Source organism: Sylvia atricapilla, chromosome 5 (genome assembly GCF_009819655.1).
Source record: "Sylvia atricapilla isolate bSylAtr1 chromosome 5, bSylAtr1.pri, whole genome shotgun sequence".
In the NCBI taxonomy this organism is placed as follows: Eukaryota; Metazoa; Chordata; class Aves; order Passeriformes; family Sylviidae; genus Sylvia; species Sylvia atricapilla.
This window is the reverse complement of record NC_089144.1, coordinates 9,545,332-9,559,856: the sequence shown is the minus strand read 5'-3', so window position 1 is coordinate 9,559,856 and position 14,525 is coordinate 9,545,332. Positions and strand designations below refer to the sequence as shown.

The 14,525-nt window shown below is 44.4% G+C and overlaps 1 protein-coding gene across 1 annotated transcript in view; it reads right to left on the bottom strand.

Moving 5' to 3' along the window:
* LAMB1 (laminin subunit beta 1) overlaps nt 1–14,525 on the bottom strand; it is a 43,994-nt gene that overhangs the window by 2,352 nt on the left and 27,117 nt on the right. The window contains exons 24-31 of the mRNA XM_066318674.1: nt 7,934–8,303; nt 6,104–6,288; nt 4,667–4,908; nt 3,024–3,224; nt 2,498–2,642; nt 1,592–1,799; nt 1,296–1,437; nt 269–445 (exon numbers count right to left, since the gene is read on the bottom strand). Coding sequence (XP_066174771.1) covers nt 269–445; nt 1,296–1,437; nt 1,592–1,799; nt 2,498–2,642; nt 3,024–3,224; nt 4,667–4,908; nt 6,104–6,288; nt 7,934–8,303 — 1,670 coding nt within the window. The remainder of the gene's footprint in view (nt 1–268; nt 446–1,295; nt 1,438–1,591; nt 1,800–2,497; nt 2,643–3,023; nt 3,225–4,666; nt 4,909–6,103; nt 6,289–7,933; nt 8,304–14,525) is intronic.

Here is a 14,525-nt window from a genome sequence, read left to right as displayed (position 1 = left end):
TTCTGTTCCTCAGCTTTACTATCTGTGAAAGGCTGACAGGTTTTCTGCAGCTATTTCAGAACTTGAAAGCTTCCCAATACGCCTCTCTCAGGATCTAATACCAAAGTAAAAAGTAGGTATCTTTGGTAAGAGCACAAATGTTGGAGTATTTTCTGCCCCCAGAATATGAACAACAAATGTGACAGATCACATATTTTCATTGATCTCCCTTTAGCCAAACCTGGGGCAGTTTTGCTAGCTTCTCTAGGATTGTTCCTGAGCTTCTCACCTTTTTAACTTCTTCAGCATTTTGTTTTGCACTAATAATTTTGTCTTCTATATTTCCCACGTTCCCTGAATTTGTAGCAGCCTTTTGCCTAAGGTCTTCAACACTCTTCTCTAGCTCAAACAGACGTAAGGTTGCATTGTTCAGTGTCTCTGCAGATGCTGCATTTTCAGATTCAATCTAAGAGAAAGAAGAATGAGAATTAGACTTTCAAAAGACAGCGGATATAACACTAAACTTTCTCCATTAACTCTGCTCAACTAACTAGTTTGTGTCCATAGATTCTGAGTTTAAATCTGTTTTAGTTTTGCTAAAAATGGCCCATTGCAGTCAGGGTGAAAAAACTCAGTGCTTGAGAATGGAACATATGGGGCTGCAAAAGCATTAAGGAACATGGTTTAAAAGTGTTTGATTGTATTATACACGCAAGAGTTGACTAATCTGCTGACAAAACTTCAGACATTTGACTCCATCATGTGATAATGGACTTGTGAAGCTTCTAAACTGACCAGGCTTCATAAGTACAGATAGCACTGTGGTCTCATGAGGGCTTTGAGATGAAGTCTGCAAATACTTTATCTGACAAGACTGAAGCCCTTGGCACTTCAATCCAGCATTTGTTTATTTTAGTCTGGTGCAGAATGACCTGGTGCTGCAGTGGTGGATGACACTGAGCACACCAATACACAACCAGTGTGGCTGACAGGGGTCTTGTCAGACCTCCTGTGTTAGAGGGCTACAGTCCTGCTCATTTAACTTGGCTGGTGCAGGATATGGGGTGAGAAAAACCTTTTGGTGGTTTTTTTTTGTTGTTGTTTTTGTCTAGCTGGGTTTGTTCCTGACCAAATAGTCCCTTAGCATCTGTCCCACTCACACAAAAGGTGATGTGAAGGCAGGAATGGTTTAGATACATTTTCACTGCAGCCTTTGCAGTACCCAAGGGCTTTCCCTGGACAGGCTTACATCAGTTTCTAAGCATCAGACTTGGTGCTGTTTCTATTATCTTAAGAAATACTCATAAAGGACTCACTGAAGTCAGCAGGTCTTGAGTTCCTTTAATATCTTCATCAGCTTGTTTGATGGCTTTTTCAGCTGCATTTTGAGCTTTTTCAGCTTCTTCTAGTGCAGCTTTCACCATGTCTGCAGTGACTTTAACATCTGTTGCACCTTTGCTGTGGAGCGAGAACTGTTAATGCTAAAAATGCTCTTACTTTGGAACTGGAAAAAGCACATGTGCTGCAAAGGGCTGGTTTTGCCCCTTACTGAAGGAATAAGAATTTACATCAGGGAAAATTAAACTGAATGAGATGAAACAGGGCTGCATACCTCGCTCTTTTGGCTTCCTCCAGTAGCATTTCTGCCCTGGCAATGTCTCCAGCGCTCTGCTGCAGAATGACCTCGACATCAGAAAGGCTTTCTACACGCTCACGAATATCTTCTGTCAGGGCCTGCAGCTGCTGGGGAGTGCTTGGCATCTCCATGTTCAGCACTTCATTAGCTACTGCCTCAATGCTATCCAGGTCAGCGCTGTCTTCTAGCAGATGGACACAAGTGACACAGAGGTGAGTAAAAGCTTCCCTCTGTCACATCTCAGCACTCAAATTCTTGTTCAGCTGCTTCCTTAAGAAGGAAAATCATGGGAAAGCCTCCTTCCCCAGATTTATGGAAAATCAAGGTGTTAAAACTACTTCCCAAGATGAAACTTCCCTCTCAGGAGAGGCCCTACTGGCACAACTCTCTTGGAAGCCACTTGAAGATCTCGGTGCTCAGCTGCACCACTCTGGGGGGGACCCAAACCCACAGGAAACAAAACCAACAACTGCACATAGATGTATTTGTGCCCCCAGCATAATCAGCCCTAAGCTGGCGAACAAGGCTCTCATTTAACCTTTACTTGCCTTCTTACAGAGAGAGAAATGCAGTTTCTGACTTCCTTCCCCTTTAATATGACTTTGTCTTTCTAGCCAGAACATACTTGGCAAAGTAGAGCAGTACAACAGCCTCAGCTGAAACACACACCAGAACATGTCACAGTTTGCTCTCACTTTCTTTTTATCTTGGTTTTCTCTTAGTTTTTCTTGTGTTTCCAGATTTCATCATACACACTGTCTGTCTAGGGGAGGTGAGGGGAATGATGACAACTGTTGCAGTAATCCTTGCAAGATAATACAGATGTAAAACCAGTTTTCCCAAACACAGAATTAAAATATAATTTAAATGTCACATTCTTACGCATTAGGAAGTCTCTAATCTGTTTGATAAGATTTCTCAGATCTTCATTGCTTCTGTCCACTTGTTCTTTTGTAGCGTTGGTTTTGAGCAAAACTGCTTGTGCATTTTGTTTTGCCTCATCTGCTCTCTGTTTTGCCTCAGAAACCTAAAGAGAGGAAAATGGAAGGCCTGCTTGCTTATCTTCTTATGTTTAGGGCTTGTTTTAAAACAATTCATCTGGAGTCAGAAGTAATAGTAACAAGGAATGCTTTTTCTCATAAAACTCACAGAACACTTGGAAGCTGGCCCTGATCCATACCACCAGTGCTAGTTTAAACAACTCAGGCTGATGTTTAGTTATCCATGAAGCTTCACTTTAGCAAGCTCCCTTTCTGAAGGTATTTACAAGCATGATGAAGTTACACAACTCAAAAGAAGTACCCTCTGCAGAAAACCAGCACATACTTTGTCAATTAGTGTCTATGCTACAACAGACAGACCTTTTTTTTTTTTTTTTGCTATCTTAACAATTGATTTGGCACATTACCATTCTGGAGAGTTGCTCAACTTCTGCTAATGCACTGAGGATGTCTCTGTCAAAATCCATAGCCTTCTGCCAGGCGTTGTGAGCCACAGTCACCAGCCCATCACAGCCAGGGCCTCCACACTTCTTCTTCCCTTCCTCTGTCCGACAGCTCAATCCCCCGCACTGGGACTCACAGGAGGCTCCCGGGGCAGTGCCACACGTCTGCAGGGACACAGGGGACAAGGGAAGCAGTCACTGCCTGATTTCCATTGCTAGGCTGTGTGGGGGCTGGAGTAGGACACTATCCTACCACAAAATTTCAGAGTAAACTTTTTTTTTTTTTTAAGAAGTGAAACTATTTCTATCAGCAACATTGCGCTGAGAATTGTCAGCTACTTCGTCAAGTGCTTGGTAATGAAATAACATAGGAGTTGGTTTAACCAGAGGGAAAATCAGAAAATTCCGTGCTCTTGTGAGGTTTTTTTATCTTTTCATGCCCCCCACTCTCTTTTTGCCAAATGATAGTCACTCGCTCAGGTTTTGCAGCCAAAAAACCTCCCTGGGAAAACCTAGGGGCTGAGCCAAGTTAGCTGCAGCTGTCTCCTGTGAAGTGTAAATGAGTCCCTCTTACCTGTTTGGCATGTAACCCAGCAGTAGCTAGAAAGCAGAAAGAGATGTGTGTGTGTGTGTGTCATGATTACACCTCCAAGCAACTCAGTCTTTACTGCCTTGATAAACATCTAGCCAAGATTTCAGTCCTTAACAGTCAGGGCAGGAATGTAGGGGAAGGGAAACTAAACAAAAAGATGTCTCTTCCCTCCAGAGAAAAAAAGAAGGGCTGAGGGAGTGGGAGGGATGACTGGTTGTAAAGGACAAGGGACAATCAGCCTCTCCACCAAAGGCCTGGCCTGCCCAGGGGAGTTAATGAGCGATGCCCTGCAGCCTGCCCGCACCCGGGGTTGCTCAGGAATTGTTCACTGAATGCAGCTGGCCACCTTCAAAGAGAAACTGAGGGAACACCCAGCCTCTCCCAAGAAAAAGCCATCCCTAATCATATTTACAGATGAGCAGGCACCTTCAGCAGAGAAAATGCCCTTTTGACTCTAGCTCGCTGTAAAGTCTGCTTTTATCTTGAGCAGGAGGTTGAGCCTGGGTTGATGCTGAGGCCCGTGGGTGTGAGCAGAAGTGCAGCCTGGCCGGGTGCTGTACAGGCACAGAGTGTTCCCAATGGAGCTGCAGAAGGGAAGAGAGGAGCCTAGGGAAAGCAAGCACTGAACTTGGGATACGCTTAAGAGGATGGCTCTCAGCCCAGCAGATTTGCCACGCTTTTCTGCACATGGGAACTCCGTCCCTAACAAAGGACATGGGGTTAGAACAGGGGTGATGCAAAAACAGGTGCTCTGTTGGGGCTGGGAAGAGCAGGAGGAAGACCAACATGAAAGGCTGGTCTTTGAAAGCCAGTAATGTCAGAGCCCACCAGTTAAACAACCCAGTTCCAGCCCACAAAACCGAGGGGCTGCTCAACCAAGCAAGGTGCATTTTTCATGAACCAACTGCACATCTCACGTCGTCACACCCTACAGCTCCTCCGTGCCCGTCGCTTCATCACAAACCCGACTCTGTTTTAGCTAGGGGTTTTATCCCAGCAATTCCCAGCTGTGTACCTTCTCAGCCACCTCAGAGAGATCCAGGCTCTGCAGCTTTCCAGCGAGTTCATCCAGAAGGCGCGACTGCTCCTCTTGTTTAGCCTTGAACTGGGCCTCCTTCTCATTGATTAAGTCTTCCACTTCCCGCCGCGTTTGCGCTGACAGCTCCACGGCGCTATCAGGATCAACAGTGGAGGCATTGACCCTCTCCTCTGCCTCCAGGGACATCTGGAAATACTTGGTGATACTATCCAAGGCTCCTGCAGAAATCAGATGAGATTCCTGATGAGAGCTCTGTTAAGTAACCCAGACCCATATATATTATAGATGTTAGCGGATGACACGTCAGGGCTAATGATATATCACATTAAGTGAAATGCTGGCCTTGGCAGCTGTGTTCAGTGCCATTGCAAGGATGACAGAATTTGGCCTCTTGTAGGAAAAAAAGAATGCTTTTTTGCTTGGTGGACAATGTGTCAAGCTGGACTTTGAAGTTAAGCCTTTCTTTGACCCTAGTGACTGAATTCTGCTTGCCTTAAGGTCAAAAGGAGATACAGCCTTTTTAAGATTTTTAGAGGAACAGTCTGTATTCTAAGGATTCCCTTATCTCATGAATTCTTATTGCTTGCCCTGGGATGTCTGGCTTATGGAGTCACTGCTTGGAAACTGGTCAGAGCTTTCCTAAAGAAACAACTGCGTGACGAAAGATGCTGATTTATGGAACTGTTGGTTTTGGACAACTCCTGGAGAGACCTCGTGTGAGTGTGAGGGACCCTATGGGGGTGGCTATACTCTGCACCTCGGGGCAGCTTTCCTTTGCAGAATGCCAAAAGTCAGGGACTCCCCTGTTCTACATGCTACTGGCCTCACTCTGAAATCTCCCATGTTCACTGGAAACAATCTCAGGCTTTCTGCAAACCAGAAAATTCATCAGAAATATTAAAAATACTTTCTCTGAAGTCAGCTTTCCAAATTTCCAAATAATTTGGTGACATTCCTCTTCCTCCAGCAAATTTTGATTCTTGGCCCATTTCAGTGTACCAAGGCTTGGGTGGCTCAGAAGAACTGGGCCCTTTACCACGAGCTCTTTTTTCCCCCCCAGAAACAGCAATTTCACAGACTGAGGGTTGCAAGGCGGATGTCTAGGCATATCTTGAAATTTGTGCTGCACTTTCTTCTGTCGTGTCTCAGCCACAACGTGTTCAGCATGACGCCTTAAGATGATTCTGTCCCTCAAGAATCTGAGCCAGCTTTGAAATGTACAGAGTAAGAAAGAAAGGGTGAGGGGGGCAAAAATTCCTGCTGCATCAGCAACTCTGCTAATGCACAGAAAGAACCTGTCCCTGAGGAACTGTGTTTCATTACGAGTTAGAAGATTAATTTGGTACCTAAACCCATGCACTAATTAAATCTTTGGCCACCCTGCCGCTTTCTCCCCCTCCCTGTGAAACTTACCCCGAACATCAGAGATCTTGATGAACTCTAGCTGCTCTGCAAGTTCTTTCACAACGTGGTCGAGACTTTTGGCATCTGTCTCCAGCGCACTCAGGTCCATGTCTGTGCTATTGCTCTTTGCTGCTAAGGCTGCTAAGTTCTCTTCTATGTCAGCTATCTTCACTGTAACATCTGCTGTCAGCTTTCTGTAAAACAGGCACAGGACTCAACGTGGGAGGAAGAAGGGTTAAACGCCTCATACTTCACTGGAGCGTGGTGGCTAGAGATGAGTCCAGCCTCTCCCATGGCAGGATGTGTCCTCCCTCAGTGGAGCTTCAAATGATTTGTAACAACGTGCCTACCTAGAGTACTGTTCTGTTTCCTTTATTGTACAAAACTACTTTTTAATCTACAGCACATTTATAAACCCAAAGCACCAAATTGCTCAGAAAACAGCTGCTTTGTGTAAGATTAACTGGAGGCAGATTCCAGAGGACTGGTGTAATGCTCTAGTATCATGGCAACTGCAATAGGTCAGAGTTGACTACTATGATCCATACATAATTTGTTTCCCATCCCACACAGCTCAAATGTAGTTTTGATTACTACGAGCTCATCGGACAGATTTGAACTTCAGGAAGCAGGGAGGGGGAGCCTTAATTTTAACACAATGGATTCTTTAAACTCTGCTGTAAAGATCCCTCCTCACCAGGGTTTTAAAGGAAAATCTCCTGCTCTAAGCGTTCACTCAGTGAGCCATGCAGCAGCCTTCAGCTAATGGGATAACCCTAAAAGGAAAAGCAAGGGAGTATTACATCTCGAGGCTGCTGTGGAACAGAAGTGGGCACAGGAATCTATTCCCATCCATGGTGATCCCATCAAGCCCAGCATTTCCTCATTCTGAAAGAATCAAGGCAGTATGTAAGATCTAAGATGAATGTACAGCTCTCTCAATAGCCCAACAGCCTGCTGTTTTCCAGGACTCCTCCAAAGCACAGTACTTTTCTACACAGCCAGAGGGGAGCAAGAACAGAAATACACAAGGTATGTCAGGGAAAAGCAGCTCCTCAGCTGCTCTGACCTCCCTCAATACACACAGAGTCCAGAAGCAGCAGCAACCCCCAGCTCTACAGCAGGAGGGAGGGGAGCCGTAGGACACAAACTATTCCTAATTGAGACATTTGTGCTTTAATCCTCACCCCTTTGCTTTGTGCAGCTCCCTTTACAATGCTCAAGCAAGTTGGAGCAGTTGCAGACAGCGCTAGAAAGCCTCTGTAATCCTACTTAATGTTACACAGCCCCATCTCCAGACTACCATCTTTTGTATGCTTAGCCCTAAAAGAAAATACAAGACTTCTACCCGGAGAAAAATGGTAACAATCCTTGTTATAAACCTGGTGCTTCCCCCCACACGTGCTCAGAGTGTGGAAAGGAGCCCAAGTTTCCAACTCATCAGCTACACCCGGATATCCAGGAATTTAATCTCTCCCCCTCTTCATTCTCTCACATAATAGCAGCGTTTGTCCTTTGCCCTGGGGCAGCACAAGGCAAGCATGAGTGGCTCCCTGGTAATTAGCTGCCTGGAGAGCAGTGGGAGCAGGACAACCCCAGCCCAACACGTGGCAGCTGCACTGCTCCTGCCTGCCCTGGCCATGTTTCTGCTCCCGGGATGGGCACTCAGAGCTGAGCATGGCAAGGTGCTCCAGCAGCCACAGCCTCCTTGCCCAGCCAGAGGAGCTGGAGTGCCCTCAGCCCAGCACGGGGACCTCAGTCACTCATTAAATCCCAGCTCACTGGAAATCCCACTCCTTCCCAGGGCAGACTTGTTCATGTAACTACAACTGTACTCACTCTGCTTCCTCGAAGAGATTCCCGATGTTCTTCAGGGGCTCGGCTGCTGGATTTTGAGCGATGATGGTTTTAATTTCAGTGAGCTTCTCCTCCAGTGTGCTGAGCGTCTTCTGGTATGGGCCAGTGACTCCAGTGATTTTGAGGGTGTTAGCCCTGTCCAAGAACTGCTGGGTCCTATTAGCCAGCTCGCTGATGATCACATCCCAGAGGGCGAAGCACTGGTGGCACGGCACGCAGTCAGGGAAGAAGCCTGAGTATCCCCGGGAGCACTTGTCACAGTGCAGCCCTTCCACCCCTTCATTGCAGATACACTGCCCAGTGGCACGGTCACACTGCGGGGTCTGAATGCCACGAGGGTTGCAATCACAGGCTGGGAGGAGAAAAAAGGCAAATGTGAAGGCCATGGAGAGGGAAATGACTTTGATGTTGGCAGGGTGGAAAAAAAAATCTGTTATAATAAAGTGGTGAAATGAATACAGACGTGGTCAGTGTCTGAATTATAAAAAGCAAAATATGGATGTATCACTTGTGTATGGAGGAAGCAAGTGTGAGTGAGAAAGGGGAGAGAGATGGGGAAAAAACTCTAGGGGAGACCAGGATTTGTACATCTTGGAAATAGGAACAATGAGGGAGCAAGGATGGACACCACTTTCTGCAAGGTTTAGATGTCAGCTGGATAGCAACTGAAAACAAAGATCTCAGTTTCTCTCCTTCAGTGACGAGTGAGTAGAGCAAGTCTCTCGGGATGGGAAAAGAAATGGCAGGCAGGCACATAGCAGAGGGTTTAAGAGCAAACCATGACTGAAAAAGGAAAATTGAACTAGGAACAACCATTTACTGTCTCCTCCAGCAGAGAAGTAACAGCCAAGTGAGGAATCCTGCAGATCAAAACCCAACCACCTTCCCCTGCACCTCCCACAAACAGCACACTAGAAGGAGATAACTGATCACACAGCACTTGGTTTAGTGGAGGAGCTCTCTTCTGCAAGGCACTGTGGGTGTTAAAAGCTGAACTGGCTTCCAAGAACAAGACAAATCCATGGAGCAAAAGCCCTTTGAGATCTAGGCAGAGGTACAGGGACTGGCTCAGAAGATGCTCCTGCCATGGACAGTCAGAAAACCTTCACAACACACATTGAGGAGGCTGGCACTGGGCTGACATTTTGGGTATACAGAAAATCCGAAAAAAATCTGGTAGTGAAAAGCAGAATAGAACAAAGAATGCAGTCATGGGCAGCCTTGTAGTGTTTGAGGTCTTAATGACCAAGAGCCTCCACGCTATTCGTCCCCTGAATGTCACCCTCAGTGGAAATTAGGACACTTAACAGATTTATAATTTTTTAAAAAATTATTTCACACTTTGAGCACCAACTTCAGAGTTAGTATTCACACTTTCATGAAATGCACTTCTTTGGCACTAACCCACCGCAGAGAGAAGTTACTCAATTAACTTAATGATGCACTGTCACTGCTGAAAGCACAGACACGCTTTGTACACAATAACACTATCAGCAGAAGCGTTTCCATGCAGCAAGGCTGCCACTTGACCTCCTTAATTAAACAGGAGGCAGCAGCAGAGGACACCACCAACATGCAAAGCTTTAAATAAAGAGATGGCAGCAAACAACAAAAAGAGAGGCTTGGAAAATACAAATATCATCTACCTATCATTATGGCAGAGTGCACCCAGAACAGGTCAGGCACACATTCCTTAAACAGGAAAAGGGCTGGCATACCTGATAAAACCCCTCACTTACACATCCATTTACCAGGCATTCTCAAAGGAGGTTAAATGGCTCAAAAGGGCCCATAAATCAATTCATACACCCAAAGCAAGTGCCCCCTTAAAAACAGGGCAAAACACAAAGCTGTTTTCATGACTGTGCATTGTTTGCTTCAATGCCAGAATACAGTGGTGGTCTTCAGTTCAAAAATTACACAAAGAGCCTCAGCAGAACAAATCGCTCCTCAACACAAAACTACTTTCTTGTACAATGTGAATATGATAGGCAAGAGACAAAAATAACTTCTGGTGCCTGCACAATTGAGCAAAACGGTCCTTTGTTCTTTGAATTATACCCTGACACAAGAGATTGTTTTTACTTTACATCGAAAGTGCTTAAGTAGTCAACTCACCATGGAATATGTTCCCTGGGGGCAAACCGTTGAGGTCCTGTTTGAAGGTCAGTTAACCCTTCTGTCAACTAATAAGGCCCTTGATATAATGATGAATTGTCTGAATTCCTCTGTATAGAAAGAGGCTAAATGGCATGTGGTTTTCCTCAAAGATCCTAAGGTCTGATCACGTTACATGAATGCTTGCTGCTGGCAAATCAGATCACTGTATTTACTTGCGGATTGGAAAGGCTTAATGTGAAAAAAAAAAAAAACCAAAAAAACCCTTAACCCCATGTTGGTAATTCTGCTCCTGAATATGTGAATGTTCAGGAAAAGCATATGACATGGTTTTAGTAGCATTTGCATGGCAAAGTGGATTCCAAAATCTCTGGAACCAGAAAATACTAAGGAAGAAGAGAAAATAATTTAGGTACTAACATAATGTTCACAAAGTGAAAACACAAACTCCACAGTTGCCTGTTGAGAGGTGATAAGAGCAAAGAAGCAATTTATTCTAAATGCAGCACAACAGTTGGAAGAATCCAGTCCTACAAAACTCCCAAACCGAGCTTTGCAGGACCATGAGAAAATTGCACAAGGCAGCCAGAAACATTACTGTGTGTTATTTCTCCCTTTTAAGATTTTATATAAAGCCCAGAAACAGGCAATCCTGGCTCTGAATTACCTCAGTCCCCTGAATGAAATGTATATAAAATGGCTTTCAAAAGTGCTGGTTTCATATTGCACTTCCTCTTTTTCATTATCTTCCCAAGACATTAACCACATACAGGACCATGCCAGTTTTCACCCCTAACCATCTCTAACCCTTCTAGTGGATAAGTCCTGCACCTTGTGCCCTGGACACCACCACCAGGCATTTTACACCCCAGCAAGGAGCATGTTCAAGGCCACTGAAGAAGAGCACCTTCTCTTTACACCATGGTGGGGATCAAACCTTCTAATCACTTCAGTTGTGGCTAGTTCTCAAGAGAAGGAAAGCAAGCCCGAGCCAATGTCATGGAAAGCCTTCTAGGTAGTGAGGAGCACCTTGAACACTGCAGTCCACCAGGCAAATAGCTCAGTGCCAGCTTTCACCTCTGCCTCAGGCAATGCCTGCCTAGAACCCACTGGCTTCAGTCTCTTGGACTGAAGGGCATGACTTCATCCCAAAGGAACAAAAGCACACAGTGACAGTATGGATGTGAAATGAAAGAAGGATCTCCAAGCTGGCACAGACTGCAAAAGACTGGCACAGGATTGGCAAATAGCTCACAGAAGAACAACTGAGTTATGCATCCATCATTTACAACGGTGGATGCACATGCACCAAAAAAATTCCTGTGACATTCAATTATCACTGCCAATGAACTGGGTTGTGAATACCAGAGATACCTTGATTCCTATCACCTGCTAGAAACAGAGCAAACACCATGTCAGAATGATCCAGAACCATCCATCATGCCCAGTATCAGTTTGACCAAAGTACCCCATCATCACTTCTAGCCACAGAAGAGTTCTTGTTCCTCCAACACCTCCTTTGGCATGTCCAACTATTCCTATGGCCATTGTGTGACACAAAAGCAGTCCAGTCCTGAGACTGCTGTTACAGCAGTTCTGCTCCTGCTGTACCCAAACAGGCTAACTCAAACACAACCTTCAAAGTATTGCTTTGCTCAGGAGATTCTGGCTTGAACCAGCACACTCCTAAGTCTGATGTAAGACCTGATAATACAACGCATCCAGAGTTAGTGTATGCCTGGTTAATCTGAACTTTTTCAAGAACAAGAAACACACAGGCACATCTAGGGATGCAGAAATTTTTCAGCTCAGTAGCTACCAACAGCTTTATACTCTTACCATAGTATATGTGGTAAAGGGAAAGACAAAGTCCTGTAAACTCCTTTTATGTGGCTTCCCTATGCTTACAAGACAAGAAACTGGGAAAGTAGTTCATTTTCCACGGCAAAATCAAACAGATGTTGAGTTTCCTTCAAGATACTTGGATGCCTTGACCACTTTGAGTTGGAAATGCCTTCAAGACAAATGGTTGATTAGTTTCCATGCAGACAGATGGCCCAAAGCCAAAGCGAAGGGCTGAAAGTTAATGCAGACATGGCTGCTTTCATTGAAGGTCAGTGTTAGACAGGCTCCAAATCTGCAAGCAGAGCAGGACATTGCAGTACCTCCCATGGAAAACAGAGTGGAGAAAAAGAAGTCTTTTGAAATCATTGGCCCAAGATTTAAGGGTTTTCAAAGGAGCATTTACTAAATTAAACAATAGGTTTCTGTTTTGAAATGTCATTTTGGAACTGGGCGTACTGTTTTCTTTAATGGAGTGTGTAACTCAATCAGCGATTTTTCTGTGGCATACTTCAACTTCAGGGAAATCATATTTTTGACAGGAAAGGTTTCAGCCAAATTCTTTAGTCAGGATCTGCTGATTAGCAGATTATGAGTATAAAGGATTGTAGCTCTATTTGTTTACAAATGCATGTGCACGTATGTGCATGCACACGCTGAATATCCGTGGGTAATTTTTGTATCACCTTCATCAGTGCATTTCTCTTCCTCCTTTTTCCTGATCATAAAGATAGAATTAACTCTCAAATATGTATACCAAATGCAGTATGCAGTCACGTAAAAACCTGATGAGAAATCCAAAAGAAGCAAATAACTAACTCAAGAGGTTTGCTTTAGCTCAAAAGGATCTGTGAGAATTGCTTTGTCTTTCACCTACTCTGACAGCTCTGCTATCTTTTCCTCTGATTTAAAACTTTCAGAATTCACTTCCATTTAAGCCACCATAATTCAATATGCAGTATATTTGCACACCACTTAATTTAAATTCAGGTGTGTCAGAGCACTTGATACTACAGCAGACGTGATAGAATGGATACTGAATGGGCTGTATGAAGACCAGTATCAGTGCTCAGTTCCTTACTGGGGGATGCCAGGAAAAAACAAGTGTTATACATCATCCTACGCCGAATGGAAATAATTTTTCCAGAAATATTTTTTTACTGCTTGAGACTGAGGGCGGCGAGCATCAAATGTTTAACTCCTCCACAGGAAAAAAAACACAAAGGTTTTGTTCAAACATGATTTCCTGGCATCATTTCCCAGCGGTAGTGAGGCACTGTGATAAGAAAACCATTCAACAATTTGTAAGGTTGAAAGTTTTGCAGAGCTAGCAAATTTCTTTGAATAATCAGCTATTGATTCAAGTTACCCTGCAAACATAGTGCTAACTCCACAGCACTGTGATTTTCAGTAGGAATGCTAAGATAAGGTCCCAGCCTAAAATTACTGGAGTTTTGCTGCATCTTAACATGCTAGCAGACCGTGCCAAAAGGATAGTTTTCTGGAATCAGTACATATTACAACATTTTATGACCCCAGGTCAATTAAAATTATGAAACTCAAAGTGAAAATTGTATTTTCTTTACTATAGAACTTGTCTGACTTCCTTTAGGCACTCTCATAGAAGAAAACAAGACATCTGGTAGACTTCTCTCAACACCAAAAGCATCTCCTATAAAAGCAGCCTATGTGACTAGTTTAAGACCCAGGTGTTAAATTTTAAGAGTAGAAAACTTATGCTTTAATGGGAATAGAGCAATTTTCCGTGAACAGCTGTTTCTGCACCAGCCACGTAACAAAGACAAAAAACTGACAAAAAACCCCATTCTTGTCAATGCATGCAGTGTGTACTTGACAAAAAACATGACTTTTTTATCATAGTTCAATTAAATTCTGTGATTTTTCAATAGGACTTGATACTCATGTCCAACACAGGACATGCTTCTTATGAAGGGGCTACAACAACACCACCTAACTTCCAAACTCACACAGTACCTCCTACTAACTGCCCTCTGGTCTGCTTTTTAAATTTATTACAGCAGTAATGACAGTAAAATGGCCATCTCCTTCATATTAGATGAAATATAAACTTCAAATATCTACTGTGCAAAGGCATTGTTTGAGCTGCATCTGCAGCCACTCCACATCTCAGGCCTCCCAGGAGCCTGGAGCCTTCTGCTGGAGACGTGCTTTGTGGGCTGAAGCTGGTGCAGAACTAAGCATGCCGAGTCCTGCACTTTAACTTTAGTTGCCAGGCTTTGGAAAAGCTCCAGCAGAATGCCTGGGAGACCTGAATTTTACGAACCCTGTAGTGCTATTATTTACTACCTTAGGAAGGATTTTTATGCACATGCAGACGTTCATGCACAGACTCGGGCGGAGCTGCAGACAGCTCGAGGCTGGAGCAATGGCAGAAGAGTCTTGCCAAGGGGCTGGCACTGCCCCCAGAGCAGGTGATGCTCACAGCACAGCTCCTGCCCACTGTAATCCTCCCAGGGACCTGCCAGAGGCCAAGAGAGAAATGCTGGGCTCTTTCCTATCCTCTGTGCCTCTGCTGTGCTTGTTTCAGGCATCATTTTAAATTCAGTGAGAGAATGTTGTTCTTCTTCAAAGC